General features: G+C 53.8%; 1 protein-coding gene across 3 annotated transcripts; it reads right to left on the bottom strand.

Annotated features, from left to right (window-relative positions):
* Positions 1-1,269: 1,269 nt before the first annotated feature.
* Positions 1,270-19,488, bottom strand: slc39a1 (solute carrier family 39 member 1). 3 transcript variants are annotated; one of them, XM_078208083.1, is made up of 4 exons: positions 19,255-19,488; positions 16,649-16,776; positions 6,695-7,990; positions 1,270-5,793 (listed from the first exon to the last, which is right to left on the bottom strand). In XM_078208083.1, the coding sequence occupies exons 1-3, from the start codon at positions 19,433-19,435 to the stop codon at positions 7,313-7,315; spliced, it is 987 nt and encodes a 328-aa protein (XP_078064209.1). In that variant the 5' UTR covers positions 19,436-19,488; the 3' UTR covers positions 1,270-5,793; positions 6,695-7,312. The 3 variants fall into 3 exon arrangements, with proteins under 3 accessions (XP_078064209.1, XP_078064212.1, XP_078064211.1); XM_078208086.1 differs by having other exon boundaries at positions 1,270-5,795; positions 7,019-7,990; XM_078208085.1 differs by having other exon boundaries at positions 1,270-5,795; positions 7,057-7,990.
* Between the last annotated feature and the right edge of the window lie 1,644 nt (positions 19,489-21,132).

The following is a 21,132-nucleotide window of genomic DNA, read 5'->3' as shown; positions in this document are numbered from 1 at the left end:
TCTTCCACCCTGGGAAAAAGCTTCTGACTATCCACTCTGTCCATGCCTCTCATAATCTTGTAGACTTCTATCGGGTCGCCCCTCAACCTCCGTCGTTCCAGTGAGAACAAACCAAGTTTCCCCAGCCTCTCCTCATAGCTAATGCCCTCCATACCAGGCAACATCCTGGTAGATCTTTTCTGTGAGAATTTACCAGCACGTCTTTCAGACTGTGGGAGGAAACCGGAGCAGCCGGAGGAAACCCACGCAGACACGGGGAGAACGTGCAGACTCCGCACAGTGACCCAAGCTGGGAATCGAACCCGGGTCCCTGGTGCTGAGAGGCAGCAGTGCTAACCACTGTACCACCGCACCTAGTTGGTACCTTCAGCTCTGGATTATAATCAGGAGAGAGCACCCTCTTCTCTCTCACTGTACTCGGTGTTCCAGTCTGATGGTAGTGTTTCTACTGATGTCAACTCACCCCTCCCCCTACAAACCAGGGATTGAGCTTGGGACCTGTGTAACCTGAATGGTTTAGCCACCAGTATTAACTCAAATTTGAAGTTTATTTATTAGTGTCACAAGTAGGCTTACATTAACACTGCAACGGAGTTACTGTGAAAGTCCCCTCGTCGCCACACTCTGGTGCCTGTTCGGGTACACTGAGGGAGAATTTAGCATGGCCAATGCACCCTAACGCAGACACGGGGGAGAATGTGCAGACTCCGCACAGACAGTGACCCGAGCCGGGAATCGAACCCAGGTCCCTGGCTCAGAGGCAGCAGCGCTAACCACTGTGCCAACGTGCTGCTGGGAATCAAACCCAGGTCCCTGGCGCTGTGAGGCAGCAGTGTTAACCACTGTGCCACCGTGCTGCTGGGAATCGAACCCAGGTCCCTGGCTCTGAGGCAGCAGCGCTAACCACTGTGCCACCGTGCTGCTGGGAATCGAACCCAGGTCCCTGGCTCTGAGGCAGCAGTGTTAACCACTGTGCCGCTGGGAATCGAACCCAGGTCCCTGGCTCTGAGGCAGCAGTGTTAACCACTGTGCCACCGTGCTGCTGGGAATCGAACCCAGGTCCCTGGCTCTGAGGCAGCAGTGTTAACCACTGTGCCACCGTGCTGCTGGGAATCGAACCCAGGTCCCTGGCTCTGAGGCAGCAGTGTTAACCACTGTGCCACCGTGCTGCTGGGAATCGAACCCAGGTCCCTGGCGCGCTGTGAGGCAGCAGCGCTAACCACTGTGCTGAGTTACGTTGAACTCTCAATTCAAGGCAAAAGCCAGACCACATTTCTAAAGATTTTTATTTTGTTTCATTACCTACACAAAATAGTGTTACATTTATACAAAAATTCTCTATGAAACCGTGACAAAAAGCAGAAATAGTTGCGAGAGTATCTTACTGGCTGATATAAAGCTGTAACTTTTGTTTTATTTTAAGTATTATTTATACGTATGATTTTAAAAATAGATCACAGCTCAAATGTCCTGGGGATGATTGACTGTTGAGGGACAGAGGAGAATTCCAGTCTGAAAATATCCAACACGGCCATTATTATGACGTGGAGGTGCCGGCGTTGGACTGGGGTGGGCACAGTAAGAAGTCTCTCAACACAGGGCTAAAGTCCAACAGGTTTATTTGGAATCACAAGCTTTCGGAGCGCTGCCCCTTCATCAGGTGAGTTCCACACACACGAGGACGGCCTCAACCAGGATCTTGGGTTCATGTCACACTAAGTATAACCCCCACCGGCTGGCCTGGGCTTGTGAAGTCCTACTGACTGTCCTGGCTGGAGACAATACACATCTCTTTAACCTGTGATTATCCCTCTCTCCACTCGCTCTGTCTGTACCTGGAAAGACTCGCATTCCAATCATTATCTTGTAATTGAGTTTGTGTCTGTATATATATGCCCTGTTTGTGAACAGAACTCCTCACTCCCCTGATGAAGGAGCAGCGCTCCGAAAGCTCGTGCTACCAAATAAACCTGTTGGACTTTAACCTGGTGTTGAGAGACTACTTGCTGTGAACATTATCATGCAAGATAAAAGATACACATTCACGTTTCCCAATCACTCGACCACATCAGGAGGGTCTCACAGCCAGGACTGCTTCCTTCCATCAGAAGGACGATCAGGGAGCTGGAAGCCAAGTGGTTAACGGAAAGGGGAGACATGGGAAAAGATGAGTTGGTTGTGAGGGTACGGTAAGAACACTAAATGGTAAATTGGGAATTCGGCCGGGGGTCAACGCATGAAGTAGGACAGCGGTGGAACCACTGTCACTGCCGTGAGGTTTGTGATTCAGGGTTAGAGCTTTTGGTTTATCGTCGCAGTAATTGTCTGGGGCTCCACCTTAGGATAAATAAGGGTTTTGTGACCAGAATCGAGAGAGATTCGGATTGTTTTATGAAGGGGCAGCAGCCAGTTATCGCCACTCAGGGACAAGCACAGCTGTTTCTCAATAAGGAGATCTCAAATCCCCCAAGATCCAGAAAGCACTTACCCACATCAAACTGTAAACAGCTACTGCACAGTGATCAGGAGCAGGAACCCTGGCTGTTTCCTCTCTCTCTCTCTCTCTAACCCAGGGGTCACTGGACAGTGATCAGGAGCAGGAACCCTGGCTGATTTCCCCTCTCTCTCTCTAACCCAGGGGTCACTGCACAGTGATCAGGATCAGGAACCCTGGCTGATTTCCCCTCTCTCTCTAACCCAGGGGTCACTGGACAGTGATCAGGAGCAGGAATCCTGGCTGATTTCCCCTCTCTCTCTCTCTCTAACCCAGAGGTCACTGCACAGTGATCAGGATCAGGAACCCTGGCTGATTTCCCCTCTCTCTCTAACCCAGGGGTCACTGGACAGGGATCAGGAGCAGGAACCCTGCCTGATTTCCCCTCTCTCTCTCTCTCTAACCCAGGGATCGCTGGACAGTGATCAGGAGCAGGAATCCTGGCTGATTTCCCCTCTCTCTCTCTCTAACCCAGGGATCGCTGGACAGTGATCAGGAGCAGGAATCCTGGCTGATTTCCCCTCTCTCTCTCTCTAACCCAGGGATCACTGGACAGTGATCAGGAGCCGGAACCCTGGCTGATTTCCCCTCTCTCTCTCTCTCTCTAACCCAGGGATCACTGGACAGTGATCAGGAGCAGGAACCCTGGCTGATTTCCCCTCTCTCTCTAACCCAGGGATCACTGGACAGTGATCAGGAGCAGGAACCCTGGCTGATTTCCCCTCTCTCTCTCTCTAACCCAGGGATCACTGGACAGTGATCAGGAGCAGGAACCCTGGCTGTTTCTTCTCTCTCTCTGACCCAGGGATCACTGGACAGTGATCAGGAGCAGGAACCCTGGCTGATGTCCCCTCTCTCTCTAACCCAGGGATCACTGGACAGTGATCAGGAGCAGGAACCCTGGCTGATTTCCCCTCTCTCTCTAACCCAGGGATCACTGGACAGTGATCAGGAGCAGGAACCCTGGCTGATGTCCCCTCTCTCTCTAACCCAGGGGTCACTGGACAGTGATCAGGAGCCGGAACCCTGGCTGATTTCCCCTCTCTCTCTAACCCAGGGGTCACTGGACAGTGATCAGGAGCCGGAACCCTGGCTGATTTCCCCTCTCTCTCTCTCTAACCCAGGGATCACTGGACAGTGATCAGGAGCCGGAACCCTGGCTGATTTCCCCTCTCTCTCTAACCCAGGGATCACTGGACAGTGATCAGGAGCAGGAACCCTGGCTGATTTCCCCTCTCTCTCTGACCCAGGGATCACTGGACAGTGATCAGGAGCAGGAACCCTGGCTGATTTCCCCTCTCTCTCTGACCCAGGGATCACTGGACAGTGATCAGGAGCAGGAACCCTGGCTGATTTCCCCTCTCTCTCTAACCCAGGGATCACTGGACAGTGATCAGGAGCAGGAACCCTGGCTGATTTCCCCTCTCTCTCTCTCTAACCCAGGGATCACTGGACAGTGATCAGGAGCAGGAACCCTGGCTGATTTCCCCTCTCTCTCTAACCCAGGGATCACTGGACAGTGATCAGGAGCAGGAACCCTGGCTGATTTCCCCTCTCTCTCTAACCCAGGGATCACTGGACAGTGATCAGGAGCAGGAACCCTGGCTGATTTCCCCTCTCTCTCTAACCCAGGGATCACTGGACAGTGATCAGGAGCAGGAACCCTGGCTGATTTCCCCTCTCTCTGACCCAGGGATCACTGGACAGTGATCAGGAGCAGGAACCCTGGCTGATTTCCCCTCTCTCTCTAACCCAGGGATCACTGGACAGTGATCAGGAGCAGGAACCCTGGCTGATTTCCCCTCTCTCTCTAACCCAGGGATCACTGGACAGGGATCAGGAGCAGGAACCCTGGCTGATTTCCCCTCTCTCTCTGACCCAGGGATCACTGGACAGTGATGCCTATCGTGCGTGAGGACAAATTGATTGTAATCCACACAATAAAATGTTGCAATCTATGTTTTATGTAATCAAATACGGAACTGGTTTGAGATACCCAAAGTCTACATATCTATTCTTTAAATCAATTAAAAAGCCACAAGTAAAATCGGGGATGTTATAACCTTAGTTCAAATGTATTTAAAACTAGTTTCTCTCTCCCAGTCTACCTTTCTCAGCTCTAGTTAATAGAACATAGAATCTCTACAGTGCAGAAGGAGTCCATTCAGCCCATCGAGTCTGCACCGACCACAATCCCACCCAACACCTATTCCCGTAACCCTACATATTTACCCCGCTAATCCCCCTGAAACTAAGGAGCAATTTCCCACGGCCAATCCACCTAACAAGCACGTCCTTGACCTGTGGGGGGAAACCGGAGCAACCGGGGGAAACCCACGCAGATACGGGGAGAACGTGCAGACTCTGCACAGACAGTGACCCGAGGCTGGGAATCGAACCTGGGTCCCTGGTGCTGTGAGGCTGCAGTGCTAACCACTGTGCCACCGTGCCACCCCTAGTGGACTTTAAATTACAAACAGTCGGGAGCAGGAACCCTGGCTGATTTCTCCCCTCTCTCTCTCTCTCTCTCTCTAACCCAGGGATCACTGGGTTGCTTTTAGCAATCCCACAGGATATGTGGGAGAAGTGGGACCTCCCTCCCTTCGGAATGGTGAGCTCTCCCTCCCTCCCTTCCCCCGCGATGGTGTAATAGGCCCCACCTCCTCGATTCACGGTGCTGCATGGCTTACCTCGTACCGGGGGGGGGGGGGGGGGGGGGGGGATGACGACTAGCCTGAGACAGCCCCCAATTTCTTGCCCAGAGGGGAATGCTATCAGTGCAGTCGGGGGCACTCTTTACAGCGTCGGTTGGCACTGAAATGCCAGCGACGTGGCCTCTGGGACGACGGGAATCCCTGAACTCCCCCCGTCACAACCGTCAGTCTCTGTGCAGCAATAGAGAAGCTGGGGGGAGGGGGTCTGTGGAATCGTCCTGGAAGGGGCCAGTCACTCTGACATCCGTGTACGGCGGGCGGGGGGGGTCACTGAAATAAGAACTCAAATTGGATTCGCAAGAGGGGACACTGGGATTAGTCCACAAATACAGACGGTTAAAGGTTTACTCAGTTGAGGTTTTTTTTTTAAGTCAGGGTTTTGAGAAGGAATTAAATAAAAATTTCCAGCATTTTCTCTTTTGATTGAAGGAATTAACGGGTTAGACTGTGAAACCTCTCTCACTGGTTGGTGAGAGTCTCGGACTAAGGTGCAGAAGCTGGGGGGAAAAAGCAAGAGCAAGTGATGCAGGAGTGAGAGGAAGGTGCAACTCTGTCCCAGTAAAAGCTGCAGATAGAGAGTGCAATCTCTCCCCTGCTAAAAGCCACAGATAGAGAGTGTAACTCCCTCCCGCTAAAAGCTGCAGAAAGAGAGTGTAACTCCCTCCCGCTAAAAGCTGCAGATAGAGAGTGCAACTCCCTCCCGCTAAAAGCTGCAGATAGAGAGTGTAACTCCCTCCCGCTAAAAGCTGCAGATAGAGAGTGCAACTCCCTCCCGCTAAAAGCTGCAGATAGAGAGTGCAACTCCCTCCCGCTAAAAGCTGCAGATACAGAGTGTAACTCCCTCCCGCTAAAAGCTGCAGATACAGAGTGTAACTCCCTCCCGCTAAAAGCTGCAGATACAGAGTGTAACTCCCTCCCGCTAAAAGCTGCAGATACAGAGTGTAACTCCCTCCCGCTAAAAGCTGCAGAAAGAGAGTGTAACTCCCTCCCGCTAAAAGCTGCAGATACAGAGTGTAACTCCCTCCCGCTAAAAGCTGCAGATACAGAGTGTAACTCCCTCCCGCTAAAAGCTGCAGAAAGAGTGTGTAACTCCCTCCCGCTAAAAGCTGCAGATACAGAGTGCAACTCCCTCCCGCTAAAAGCTGCAGATACAGAGTGTAACTCCCTCCCGCTAAAAGCTGCAGATACAGAGTGTAACTCCCTCCCGCTAAAAGCTGCAGATACAGAGTGTAACTCCCTCCCGCTAAAAGCCACAGATACAGAGTGTAACTCCCTCCCGCTAAAAGCTGCAGATAGAGAGTGCAACTCCCTCCCGCTAAAAGCTGCAGATACAGAGTGTAACTCCCTCCCGCTAAAAGCTGCAGAAAGAGAGTGTAACTCCCTCCCGCTAAAAGCTGCAGATACAGAGTGTAACTCCCTCCCGCTAAAAGCCACAGATAGAGAGTGTAACTCCCTCCCGCTAAAAGCCACAGATAGAGAGTGTAACTCCCTCCCGCTAAAAGCTGCAGATAGAGAGTGTAACTCCCTCCCGCTAAAAGCCACAGATAGAGAGTGTAACTCCCTCCCGCTAAAAGCCACAGATAGAGAGTGTAACTCCCTCCCGCTAAAAGCCACAGATAGAGAGTGTAACTCCCTCCCGCTAAAAGCAGCAGATAGAGAGTGTAACTCCCTCCTGCTAAAAGCCACAGATAGAGAGTGTAACTCCCTCCCGCTAAAAGCAGCAGATAGAGAGTGTAACTCCCTCCTGCTAAAAGCCACAGATACAGAGTGTAACTCCCTCCCGCTAAAAGCAGCAGATAGAGAGTGTAACTCCCTCCTGCTAAAAGCCACAGATAGAGACAGTGTAACTCCCTCCCGCTAAAAGCTGCAAAAGCAGGGCTGAATTAATCGCTTGTGAATGGGGATTGAGTAGGTACCAGCTTGCCAAGGGTATAAAGAAGGCAGGGTGGGAGAATAGCAGCGGAACAGGTGTCAGAGCCAGCTTCTACAATGGTGCCTCAAATAGGAACAAAGCTGGGAGTAGCGGGAGGACCGACGGGGGGGGGTAAACTGCCAGCTGGTCGAATTGAACGAGGTCAGCGCACGAGTAAACAATCCACTGCCTCTACACCTTGATGAATAAGACCATGGTGACCAGAGCGAAGCCGAGAATCAGCATGATGACTTTGCAGAGGCGTTGGTGCGAGGAGTTGAGTTCGTGAGGCAGGATTTCCATGAAGGTGACGTAGATGAAGGTTCCTGCAGCCACGCCTTCCAGCACGCAGCGGACTAGCTGGTGGCTGGAGTCCTCTGTCAGGGCGATGCCCAGACCCACCCCCAGGGGGGACATGAGGGCAAAGACGACCACGCAGCCGATGACGGCTGTCCACCTCAGGCGGCTCTGCACCAGTTTGAGGGTCAGGCTGAAGGCGATGATACACTTGTGGACCGACAGGGCGATGCAGATTTCCACCACCTTGGAGCTGGCCTCCTGTAACCCCACCGCCAACCCCTCAAAGACCGAGTGCAGGGAGAGGGCAAAGACCAGCACAAAGCAGCGGATGGCGGAGTGCGAGTTGAAATCCACGTGGAGGTGGGTCCCGGCCTCGTCACGCTGGCTGCCACCCTCGCCCGGGCCCAGGTGGTGCTGCGAGTGCAGGTTTCCACTTGACGAGCGGCCCAGCAGGGACCTGGTCTCCTCCAGGTTGCTGGACTGGTCCCGGCAGGCCAACACGATCTGCTCCATGATCAGTACCAGGAAAAAGCCCATCGCCACAATAAACTCTGGCAGCGGGAACTGGAGCTGAGAGACAGGGGAGGACACAACACAGTAAGGAGCACTGAGATTTATTAGTGTCACAAGTCGGCTTACATTAACGCTGCAATGAAGTTACCGTGAAATTTCCCTGGTCGCCACACTCCGGCGCCTGTTCGGGTAACACCGAGGGAGAATTTATCATGGCCCCCAATGCACTCTAACCAGCAGGTCTTTCAGACTGAGAGGGGAAACCGGAGCACCCGGAGGATACCCTCACAGACAGGGGGAGAACGTGCAGACTCCGCACAGACAGTGACCCAAGCCAGGAATCGAACCCGGGTCCCTGGCGCTGTGAGGCAGCAGTACTAACCACTGTGCCACCCTAGTAGAGAGTCATAGAGGTTCACAGCATGGAAACAGGCCCTTTGGCCCAACTTGTCCATGCCGCCCTTTTTGTTTTAAACCGGGGATCTTATAGAATCATAGAAACCCTACAGTGCAGAAGGAGGCCATTCGGCCCATCGAGTCTGCACCGACCACAATCCCACCCAGGCCCTACGCCCACATATTTTACCCACTAACCTACACATCCCAGGACTCTAAGGGGCAATTTTTAACCTGGCCAATCAACCTAACCCGCACATCTTTGGACTGTGGGAGGAAACCGGAGCACCCGGAGGAAACCCACGCAGACACGAGGAGAATGTGCAAACTCCACACAGACAGTGACCCGAGACGGGAATCGAACCCGGGACCCTGGAGCTGTGAAGCAGCAGTGCTAACCACTGTGCTACCTATAAAATAATGAAGGGGCTGGATAGGGTAGAGGTGGAGAGATTCTTTCCACTTAGAAAGGAAACTAGAACTAGAGGGCACAGCCTCAAAATAAAGGGGGGTCAGTTTAGGACAGAGTTGAGGAGGAACTTCTTCTCTCAGAGGGTGGTGAATCTCTGGAATTCTCTGCCCACTGAAGTGGTGGAGGCTACCTCGTTGAATATGTTTAAATCACGGATAGATGGATTCCTGATCGGTAAGGGAATTAGGAGTTATAGGGATCAGGCGGGTAAGTGGAACTGATCCACTTCAGATCAGCCATGATCTTATTGAATGGCGGGGCAGGCTCGAGGGGCTAGATGGCCTACTCCTGCTCCTTGGATTGGGCGACTGGGATTGGACAGTTGGGATTGGGAGAATGGGATTGAGGGGTTGGAATTGGGTAAATGGGATTTGAAGATTGGGATTGGACAGTTGGGATTAGGTAGATGGGATTCAGAGGGTAGAACTGGGTGACTGAGATTCAGAGGTTGGGATTGGATGAATGGGATTGGGATGTTGGGATTGGAGAATGAGATTGGGAGAATGGGATTGGACAGTTGGGATTGGGAGAATGGGATTGGACAGTTGGGATTGGGAGAATGGGATTGGACAGTTGGGATTGGGATAATTGGATTGGGAGAATAGGATTGGGATGTTGGGATTGGACAATTGGGATTGAGGGGTTGGAATTGGGTAAATGGGATTTGAAGATTGGGATTGGACAGTTGGGATTAGGTAGATGGGATTTGGAGGGTAGAATTGGGTGATTGGAATTGGGTGAATGGGATTCAGAGGTTGGGATTGGGTGAATGGAATTGGGATGTTGGGATTGAGAGGTTGGGGCTGAGGGGTTGGGATTGGGAGGATGGGATTGGGTGATTGGGATTGCAGGTTTTTGGATTGGGTGAATGGGATTGGGATTGAGGGGTTGGGATTGGACGAATGGAATTGGGAGGATAGAAGGGCGGCATGGTAGCACAGTGGTTAGCACTGCTGCTTCACAGCTCCAGGGTCCTGGGTTCGATTCCTGGCTCGGGTCACTGTCTGTGTGGAGTTTGCACATTCTCCTCGTGTCTGCGTGGGTTTCCTCCGGGTGCTCCGGTTTCCTCCCACAGTCCAAAGATGTGCGGGTTAGGTTGATTGGCCAGGTTACAAATTGTCCCTTAGAGTCCTGGGATGCGTAGGTTAGAGGGATTAGCGGGTAAATATGTGGGGGTAGGGCCTGGGTGGGATTGTGGTCGGTGCAGACTCGATGGGCCAAATGGCCTCCTTCTGCACTGTAGGGCTTCTATGATTTTCTTTCTATGATTTTCCTATTTCTTATGTTCTTATGTTAAGCTAGTCCCAATTGCCCTCTGACCCATGTAACTGTCTAAATGCTTTTTAAAAGACAAAATTGTATCTGCCTCTACTACTGCCTCTGGCACCTTGTTCCAGACACTCACCACCCTCTGTGTGAGAAAATTGCCCCTCTGGAGCCTTTTGTATCTCTCCCCTCTCACCTTAAACCTATGCCCTCTAGTTTTAGACTCCCCTACCTTTGGGAAAAGATATTGACTATCGAGCTGATCTGTGCCCCTCATTATTTTATAGACCTCTATAAGATCAGCCCTCAGCCTCCTGCGCTCCAGAGAAAAATGTCCCAGTCTATCCAGAGGGTAACAACATAATGAAATTGGCAAACGGCAAGATAGGTTACTCTCTTATTCTGTATCGGACATTACGTAATCCAACACAACAGTCGTGTCCTGCACTCGGAGAGCGCGCGCTGTTGTGAAACTGCTCAGAACGGGTGAGTAATTATCGGGAAGGTCGGACACAACCTGAAATCCAGGGCCAGCAGCAACTTTCCTTCCCAGAGACAGAGAACCACAAACCACAGGGTGTTTCCCCATGACAGAACATCTGTTCAGAACTGTTCCACTGGTACCTGGTCCTGCATGATCGAGAGACAGAGGGAGAGAGAGAGAAGCCCTCGCCCCCTGCATCTCCCCAATCTCCATGCTGGGACATACCAGCCTTACCACTCAGGTACAACATCCAGAGACCACTCCCCACCCTCAGCTGCTGCAAAGCCCAATAATTAGTGACCGGAATGAGGAACATTGCTGATTATATAGTGGCACGGCTGCCTCACAGCACCAGGTATCCGGGTTCCATTCCCGGCTTGGGTCACTGTCTGTGTGGAGTCTGCACGTTCTCCCCGTGTCTGCGTGGGTTTCCTCCGGGTGCTCCGGTTTCCTCCCACAGTCCAAAGATGTGTAGGTTAGGTGGATTGGTCATGTTAAATTGCCCCTTAGGCACAACCTCAGGCTAAAGGGACGATCCTTTAAAACAGAGATGAGGAGGAATTTCTCCAGCCAGAGAGTGGTGAATGTGGGGAACTCTTTGCCGCAGAAGGCTGTGGAGGCCGGGTCATTGAGTGTCTTTAAGACAGAGATAGATAGGTTCTTGATTAATAAGGGGATCAGGGGTTATGGGGAAAAGACAGGAGAATGGGGATGAGAAAGATATCAGCCATGCTTGAATGGCAGAGCAGACTCGATGGGCCGAGTGGCCTAGCTCTGCTCCTATGTCTTATGGTCATAGCGTCCAAAGATGTGTAGGTTAGGTGGATTGGCCGTGCTAAATTGCTCCTTAGTGTCCAAAGATGTGCAGGTTAGGGGGATTGGCCATGCTAAATTGCTCCTTAGTGTCCAAAGATGTGTAGGTTAGGTGGATTGGCCATGCTAAATTGCTCCTTCGTGTCCAAAGATGTGTAGGTTAGGTGGATTGGCCATGCTAAATTGCTCCTTCGTGTCCAAAGATGTGTAGGTTAGGTGGATTGGCCGTGCTAAGTTGTCCCTTAGTGTCCAAAGATGTGTAGGTTAGGGGGATTGGCCATGCTAAACTGCCTTTTAGTATCCAAAGATGTGTAGGTTAGGTGGATTGGCCGTGCTAAGTTGTCCCTTAGTGTCCAAAGATGTGCAGGTTAGGGGGATTGGCCGTGCTAAATTGCTCCTTAGTGTCCAAAGATGTGCAGGTTAGGGGGATTGGCCATGCTAAATTGCCCCTTAGCGTCCAAAGATGTGCAGGTTAGGGGGATTGGCCATGCTAAATTGCCCCTTAGTGTCCAAAGATGTGCAGGTTAGGGTGGATTGGCCGTGCTAAATTGCTCCTTAGTGTCCAAAGATGTGCAGGTTAGGGGGATTGGCCATGCTAAATTGCCCCTTAGCGTCCAAAGATGTGCAGGTTAGGGGGATTGGCCATGCTAAATTGCTCCTTAGTGTCCAAAGATGTGCAGGTTAGGTGGATTGGCCGTGCTAAATTGCTCCTTCGTGTCCAAAGATGTGTAGGTTAGGTGGATTGGCCGCGCTAAATTGCTCCTTAGTGTCCAAAGATGTGCAGGTTAGAGGGATTAGCGGGGTAAATGTGTGGGGTTACAGTGATAGTGTGCGATAAGATGCTCTGTCGGAGAGTCGGTGCAGATTCCATGGGCTGAATGTCCTCCTGCACTGTCGGGATTCTGGGGAAGATTGCTGGCTACAGTTTTTGTTCAATAACACATCGCCTGCGAGCCACAGTGAGGAGCAGGAGTTGTCCATATTGTCTCGATAGCCTTGAACACCTGGCTGATCTGCCACCTCAACTCCGTTTCCCCCACACAATCGCCACATCCCTCAACTTCCATTAGTGTACAAAGGCTGATAGCCGTGCTGTCCCCTGGCCTTGGAGAGACTAATAACCTGCTGTCCATTATAGAGCTAGCTTGTAGGCTCAGCAGGTCACAGGGAAGGCAAGGGGGATGGAAAAATAGGGACGTCTTGCTGAAACTGTACAGGGCACTAAAAAGTTTATTAATTAGTCACAAGTGAGGCTTACGTTAACACTGCAATGAAGTTACTGTGAAAATCCCCCTAGTCGCCCACACTCCGGCGCCTGTTCGGGTTACACTGAGGGAGAATTTAGCACGGCCCAATGCACCCGAACCAGCACGTCTTTCAGACTGTGGGAGGAAACCGGAGCACCCGGAGGAAACCCACGCAGACACAGGGAGAACGTGCAAACTCCACACAGTGACCCAAGCCGGGAATCGAACCCGGGTCCCTGGCGCTGTGAGGCAGCAGTGCTAACCACCGTGCCACTGTGCCCCCGGGAATCGAACCCGGGTCCCTGGCGCTGTGAGGCAGCAGTGCTAACCCACTGTGCCACCGTAAGACTATGCCTGGAATACTGTGAATGGTTTTGGTTCCCATATCTAAGGAAAGATGTACCGGCATTGGAGGCAGTTCAGAGAAGGTTCACTCGGTTGATTCCGGGTACGAAGGATATTTTCACGAGGAGAGGTTGAGTAGGTGAGTCTTGTACTCACTGGAGTTTAGAAGAATGAGAAGTGACCTTATTGAGACATATCGGATTCTCAGGGGACTTGACAGGGTCAATGCTGAGAGGTGGTTTCCCCTTGTGGGAGAGTCATAGAATCCTTACAGTACAGAAAGAGGCCATTCGACCCATCGAGTCTGCACCGACCACAATCCCACCCAGGCCCTATTCCCGTAATCCCACACATTTGCCCTGCTAATCCCCTAACACTAAGGGTCAATTTAGAATGGCCAATCCCCCTAACCCGCACATCTTTGGACTTTGGAAGTGTAGAACCAGAGGGGCAGAATCTCAGAGTGAGGGGGGTCACCCATTAAAGACAGATTTGAGGAGGAATTTCTTCTCTCAGTGGGTAGTGAATCTGTGGAATTCTTTCCCGCAGAGGGCTGTGGAGGCTGGGTCGCTAACTATGTTCCAGGTTCAGATAGACAGATTATAACCAGTCAGAGAATCGAGGGGTTATGGAGACAAGGTGGGAAAGTGGACACGAGGATTATCACATCAGATCTTTATGATTTGATTTATTATTGTCACATGTATTAGTATACAGTGAAAAGTATTGTTTCTTGCTCGCTATACAGACAAAGCATACCTTTCATAGAGAAGGAAAGGAGAGAGTGCAGAATGTGTTACAGTCACAGCTAGGGTGTAGAGAAAGATCAACTTAATGCGAGGTAGGTCCATTCAAAAGTTTGATGGCAGCAGGGAAGAAGCTGTTCTTGAATCGGTTGGTACGTGACCTCAGACTTTTGTATCTTTTTCCCAACGGAAGAAGGTGGAAGAGAGAATTTCCGGGGTGCGTGGGGTCCTAAGTTATGCTGGCTGCTCTCCTGAGGCAGTGGGAGTGTAGACAGAGTCAATGGATGGGAGGCTGGTTTGCGTGATGGGACTGGGCTACATTCACGACCCTTTTTGTAGTTCCTTGCGGTCTTGGGCAGAGCAGGAGCCCCATACCAAGATGTGATACAACCAGAAAGAATGCTTTCTATGGGGCATCTGTAAAAGTTGGTGAGAGTTGTAGCTGACATGCCAAATTTCCTTAGTCTTCTGAGAAAGTAGAGGCGTTGGTGGGGCTTTCTTAACTATAGTGTCGGCAATGGGGGGACTGGCTGTTAACTCAGTTGGTACGTGACCCACTACAGACTGGAGCAGACTTGATGGGGGGCCGAATGGCCCATCACTGCTCCTACACCCAACTGAGATGAGCGAATGTGTATATGACGGACGGACTGTGCGGAGGTGAGGGACGATATTTGGGTTTTGAGGAAGACGTCAGGCAGGAGATGAGTTGAAATGTGTGTCAGGCAGGAGGAGTTTGGAAAGACAGTGAGGAGGATATTGGAGAAATCAACAGGATAGCAGCTTGGGTTACAAAACAGTTGTGGTGTCGGGGGGGCGGGGGGCTAAGTGTGGCAAGACTGGTAGAGCAACTGAACTGGAAATTGTATAATTGTGTATCACAGAGGGGAACAGCGGAACCAAAGTGTGTGGAGCTCGAGGAGGGACAGCAGGCCAGAATAGAGATCCCACAGTCGGTGGTTTAAAATCAGTGACCAGGCTGCCCACGTCTGACCTATCGCCAATAAAAGCTGGGCCTAACCCATAGCACCTGTCAACGTGAGTCACCTGCTCTCTCGCCGTCCATTCTGACTGCTTTCATACAGACCAGGATTCCCCACAGCCACCGAAATAGCCACAAACAACAACAAAAACACCACCACGCTCGGGACTTGCCCCAAAAAGTCAAGTCATCAACATTTCAATCCCTGCTCGGGGTGGCTCAGTAAGTGGCAAAGAGTCAGAATTCACGTCAGTGTGGGCAGAAAAACCCCTCCCAACTGGGCAGAGACTGCTGTTGAATGGGGAGGGCTACGAGTCATCTGACACCATTCAAACTGACTCAATTCGACTCATCGCATGGCGGTGTTCAGTGCTGGGGGAATGTTAGAAAGATCACAGATATCAAACTCACGGGGGAAATGAGTGGCACACTCCTGCCTCACAGCGCCAGGGACCCGGGTTCGATTTCCGGCTTGGGTCACTGTCTGTGCGGAGTCTGCACGTTCTCCCCATGTCTGCGTGGGTTTCCTCCGGTTTCCTCCCACAGTCTGAAAGACGTGCTGGTTAGGGTGCATTGGCCGTGCTAAATTCTCCCTCAGTGTAACCCGAACAGGCGCCAGAGTGTGGCGACTAGGGGATTTTCACAGTAACTTCATTGCAGTGTTAATGTAAGCCTACTTGAGACACTAATAAATAAAATAAATGTTTGACAGATCTCATGGGGCGGCACGGTAGCACAGTGGGTTAGCACTGCTGCTTCACAGCTCCAGGGACCTGGGTTCGATTCCCAGCTTGGGTCACTGTCTGTGTGGAGTTTGCACATTCCCCTCGTGTCTGCGTGGGTTTCCTCCGGGTGCTCCGGTTTCCACCCACAGTCCAAAGATGTGCGGGTTAGGTTGATTGGCCATGCTAAAATTGCCCCTTAGTGTCTTGAGATGGGTAGGTTAGAGGGATTAGCAGGTAAAATGGACGTGGGGGTAGGGCTTGGGTGGGATTGTGGTCGGTGTAGACTCGATGGGCCGAATGGCCTCTTTCCACACTGTAGGGTTTCTATGATTCTTCTATGATTCTATGTGTTGGTGCTGGGGGAAATGGGTAAGTGTTTGACAGATCTCCTTGCCTGTTAATACTGGGGGAGAGGGGGGGGGAATGGGTAACTCAGACTTCCTACAGTGCAGAAGGAGGCCTTCCAACCATTCGAGTCTGCACCAACCATCCGACAGAACATCCTGTATAGGGTCTTTGCCCGTAACCTCTCCTATTTACCCCACTAATCCTCGGACACTAAAGGGCAGTTTAGCATGGCCAATTCACCTAACCTGCACATCTTTGGACACTAAGGGGCAATTTAGCACGGCCAATCCACCTAACCCACACATCTTTGGACACTAAGGGGCAATTTAGCATGGCCAATCCACCTAACCCACACATCTTTGGACACTAAAGGGCAATTTAGCATGGCCAATCCACCTAACCCACACATCTTTGGACACTAAAGGGCAGTTTAGCATGGCCAATCCACCTAACCCGCACATCTTTGGACACTAAGGGACAATTTAGCATGGCCGATTCACCTAACCTTCACATCTTTGGGCACTAAAGGGCAGTTTAGCATGGCCAATCCACCTAACCCGCACATCTTTGGACACTAAGGGGCAATTTAGCATGGCCAATCCACCCAACCTGCACATCTTTGGACACTAAGGGGCAATTTAGCATGGCCAATGTGCCCTAACCCACACGTCTTTCAGACTGTGGGAGGAAACCGGAGCACCCGGAGGAAACCCACGCAGACACGGGGAGAGAACGCGCAGACTCCGCACAGACAGTGACCGGAGGTCGGAATCGAAGCTGGGTCGCTGGCGCTCTGAGCCGGTCATGTTGACGACTGCGCCACCCCTAAACGTTGGAGGGTTTGACAGATCTTAAATATCAAGCCGGAGGGAAGGGGTAGGTGCCACTCACTGTAATTTTCATCTTGTCCAGTGCCGCAGACATGTCAGACAGGTAGTCTGGAAGCAAATCCAGCAGACACGTGGCGAAGAACACACCACCTGCCAGGCAGCTGAGGAGACTCAGAGCCCGTCGCTGACCTGTTTAGAAAGGAGTAAGAACCTTCAAAATCAAAATAGTCACCATCTAGAAACATAGGAGGCCATTCGGCCCTTCGAGCCTGCTCCACCATTCAGCTTGATCATGGATGATCATCAAATTCAATACCCTAATCCACATCCAAAGATCGGGTTAGGTGGTTTGGCCGTGCTAAAATGCCCCTTTGTGTCAGGGGGATTCGCAGGGTAGAGATGTGGGGTTGTGGGGATAGAGTCCTGGGTGGGATTGTGGTCGGTGCAGACTCGATGGGCCGAGTGGTCGCCTCCTGCACTGTAGGGATTCGATGATTTCCCCACTTCCCCCCATATCCCTTGACCCTTTTAGCCCCAAGAGCGATATCTAATTTCTTCTTGAAATCTCACAACGTTTTGGCCTCAACTACTTTCTGTGGGAGTGAATTCCACACATTCACCACCCTCTGGGTGAAGAAATTTCTCCTCACCTCAGTCCTAAAACGTTTACCCCTTATCCTCAAACTATGACCCCCTAGTTCTGGATTCTCCCCCCACCATCGGACACATTCTTTCTGAATCTACCCTGTCTAATCCTGTGTGAATTTTATAAGTTTCTAAGAGATCCCCTCTCACTCTTCTCAACCCCAGTGAATATAATCCTAACCGACTTAGTCTCTTCCCATATGACAGCTGTCATCCCAGGAATCTCGCTGGGAGAAGGCTGGGGCAACTGAGGGCCAGACAGCTCCTTATTCCAGTACTGACTGGACATGGAAACAGGAGGAGGCCATTCAGCCCCTCCACAGCTTGCTCTATAGGATCAGGGCTGATGCAACAGTCCTCACTTCCCTGTAACCCCCGATTCCCCTCAGCCTGTTCCATCTAAACTCTGCTACCCCAACTATGGTGGGGGTTTGCCCCACTACCCCCCTTCCCCCTCACCTCTCCCTGTACTCCCTCCCCCCGCACCTCTCCCTGTACCCCCTCCCCCCGCACCTCTCCCTGTACCCCCTCCCCCTCACCTCTCCCTGTATCCCCTCCCCCTCACCTCTCCGTACCCCCTCCCCCCCACCTCTCCCTGTACCCCCTCCCCCTCACCTCTCCCTGTACCCCCTCCCCCCCACCTCTCCCTGTACCCCCTCCCCCCCACCTCTCCCTGTACCCCCTCCCCCCCACCTCTCCCTGTACCCCCTCCCCCCCCACCTCTCCCTGTACCCCCTCCCCCCCCACCTCTCCCTGTACCCCCTCCCCCCCCACCTCTCCCTGTACCCCCTCCCCCCCACCTCTCCCTGTACCCCCTCCCCCCCACCTCTCCCTGTACCCCCTCCCCCCCACCTCTCCCTGTACCCCCTCCCCCCCACCTCTCCCTGTACCCCCTCCCCCCCACCTCTCCCTGTACCCCCTCCCCCCCACCTCTCCCTGTACCCCCTCCCCCCCACCTCTCCCTGTACCCCCTCCCCCCCACCTCTCCCTGTACCCCCTCCCCCCCACCTCTCCCTGTACCCCCTCCCCCCCACCTCTCCCTGTACCCCCTCCCCCCCACCTCTCCCTGTACCCCCTGTACCCCCACCTCTCCCTGTACCCCCACCTCTCCCTGTACCCCCACCCCCCCACCTCTCCCTGTACCCCCACCTCCCCACCTCTCCCTGTACCCCCTCCCCCTGTACCCCCTCCCCCTCTCCCCGTACCCGCACCCCCTCTCCCCGCACCCGCACCCCCTCTCCCCGCACCCCCTCTCCCCGCACCCCCTCTCCCCGTACCCCCTCTCCCCGTACCCCCTCTCCTCTCCCTGTACTCCCTTCCCCCTCACCTCTCCCTGTACTCCCTTCCCCCTCACCTCTCCCTGTACCCCCTTCCCCCTCACCTCTCCCTGTACCCCCTTTCACCTCACTATATCCCCTCCCCCTCACCTCTCCCTGTATCCCCTCCCCCTCACCTCTCCTTGTACCCCCTCCCCCTCACCTCTCCCTGTACCCCCTCCCCCCTCTCACTGTACCCCCTCACCTCTCCCCGTACTCCCTTCCCCCTCACCTCTCCCTGTACCCCCTTCCCCCTCACCTCTCCCTGTACCCCCTTTCACCTCACTATATCCCCTCCCTGTATCCCCTCCCCCTCACCTCTCCCCCCTCTCACTGTACCCCCTCACCTCTCCCCGTACCCCCTCCCCCATTACCCCCTTCTCCTCTCCCTGTCCCCGTTCCCCCTCTCCCCATACCCCCTTTCCCCCGTACCCCCTTCCCCCTCTCCCCGTACCCCCCTTCCCCCTCTCCCCGTACCCCCCTTCCCCCTCTCCCCGTACCCCCCTTCCCCCGTACCCCCTCACCTCTCCCCGTACCCCCTCCCCATTACCCCCTTCTCCTCTCCCTGTCCCCGTTCCCCCTTCCCCCTCTCCCCGTACCCCCTATCCCCTCACCCCCAGACACCCCCCATACCCGCTTCTCTAACCCAGTAATCCCCGCCCACTACCCGGGCCCCCCCAGTATCCAACCCTCCCTCCCCCGGTACCTGGGCTTCCCGCCGCCCCGCTGACGGCGGCTCTCCGGGCAACGCACAGCGGCAGGAGGCCGCTAAGGGCCGTCAGCGTGAGGAGCAGCAGCAGCGCCGCCACCTTCACCTCCAGCCCGGGGCTCATGGCCAGGCCCAGCCCCGGCTCCAGGGGCACCTTGCCCGGGCCCACTTCTCCCATCCCGTCTCCCGGCTCGGTCTCTCACTCCGCAACGGGGCGGCGGGGCCTGCGGGCTGGGCGGGACCCGATCGACAGCAGGCTCAGCCAATGGGAACCCGGAGCAGGGTGATTGACGGCTCCCTCCGCCAATCACCACCTCGGGGAGGCGGGGGGCAGGGCTTGTGAAGTGAGGGGTCACGGTCATTTGGCAGTCGGGCTTGGCGACAGGAGGCGTGGTCTTGTCTGGATGGGGGGGGTCAAGCCGATGGGCGGGGTCTCGGTGATGAGCGGGGTGTCGCCGATGGGCGGGGTCTCGTTGATGGGCGGGGACTGGAGGAGAGGGCGGAGTCTCAGGGAGAAGGCGGGGGATAGGGAAAGGGCGGTGACTCGGGGAGAGGGCGGAGTCTCAGTTAGAGGGCGGGGTCTGAGTGAGTGGGCGGAGTTCCCGGGAAAGGGCGGGTTCTGCGGTAGTGGGCGGGGTCGCGGTGACGAGGGCGAGGGTTTAGCGGAATGCAACGAGTATTGGACGGCGTGGGCGTGGTCTGACGAATCGGGATTGGGCGGGGTACAAAGCGGGCGTGGTTCTGCCGAAAGGGCGTGGGCTCGTGCGAGTGGGCGGGGCTTTGCCGAAGGGGCGGGGTTCGGTGTGAGTGGGCGGGGCCATCCCCTGCTGCATCGTCACTGCGCCCTCTTGGCGTTTGGACAGCTTTCACGGCCGCCATGTTTATGCGGGGCAAAATATTGATCCATCTGCCAATATCCGAGTCCTCAGGCGGAAAGGGATGCGGGATGGCGGCATAATCGGAGGCCCCTGAAGACAAACTCCTCGAATCCAGACAAGTTAAGAAACACCTGGCGCGAAATTATTGTCAAAAGTGTGGCCTTTATACTGAGGCGGGAGCGCTGTGCCCCTCACAAAGATGGCGTCGGGGAATGAGTGGCATAGGGCTCAGCCAATCAGCGGAGGGGAGAGGGGGCGAGTCATTCGATTAAGCCAATGGGGTGAGAGGGGAGGCGGGACCTGCGGGTTGTGACATGCGCAGTGACGGGCGGGGGGGGAGGCTGCCAGGTTGGAAGTTTTGGTGAGTTGTCAAGAGTTGGGAGGGAGGGGGAGATATTTGTTGGCTTGGTGCAGCCAAGAGATTCAGCACCTCCTGCTGAGGCAGGGCAAAGAAGATGCATGCCAAAGGTGCCCATTCCCCTGCCCCCTGAGTGATTAACCTGCCTGGGATTGACAGCTGCAATGTGGCAGGCTTGTCCAGCAAGTTGGCACAGCCCATCTCCCACACCCATTCATTAATTGCAGAGGGGTAGGGCAGATCCAGGATCTCCACATCCTGCAGCCCTCAGGACAAGCAAGACACACACGCACACACAGCGGCAACCATGGACCGTGCCACTGACAGCTAGAGAGACGGTTGTAAGAAAACTGGTCGGACTGGGTGGCAGTCAATGCCGCAGCTGCCAACAGCTACCTGGTATCGTATAACCAACTATTTATTCATTTATTATTAGCCGCAAGTAGGCTTACATTAACACCGCAGTGAATTTGCTGTAAAGATCCCCTAGTCGCCACACTCTGGCGCCTGTTTGGGTACACCGAGGGAGAATTTAGCACGGTCAATGCACCCAAACCAGCACGTCTTTCAGACTGTGGGGGGGGAAACCAGAGCACCCGGAGGAAACCCACGCAGACATGGGGAGAACGTGCAAATGTA

The sequence above is a fragment of the Mustelus asterias genome, unplaced genomic scaffold (genome assembly GCF_964213995.1).
Source record: "Mustelus asterias unplaced genomic scaffold, sMusAst1.hap1.1 HAP1_SCAFFOLD_3146, whole genome shotgun sequence".
NCBI lineage: Eukaryota > Metazoa > Chordata > Chondrichthyes > Carcharhiniformes > Triakidae > Mustelus > Mustelus asterias.
The sequence above is the reverse complement of the archived record's forward strand: the minus strand, read 5'-3'. Positions and strand labels throughout refer to the sequence as shown.

Excerpts from the sequence above, each read along its gene's own strand:
- slc39a1 (XM_078208083.1), bottom strand. The coding sequence starts at position 19,435 with ATGGGAGAAGTGGGCCCGGGCAAGGTGCCCCTGGAGCCGGGGCTGGGC. Across the intron at positions 16,777-19,254 it reads CGGGGCGGCGGGAAGCCCAG|GTCAGCGACGGGCTCTGAGT; the intron begins GTACCGGGGGAG and ends CTTTCTAAACAG. Across the intron at positions 7,991-16,648 it reads TGGACAAGATGAAAATTACA|CTCCAGTTCCCGCTGCCAGA; the intron begins GTGAGTGGCACC and ends CCTGTCTCTCAG.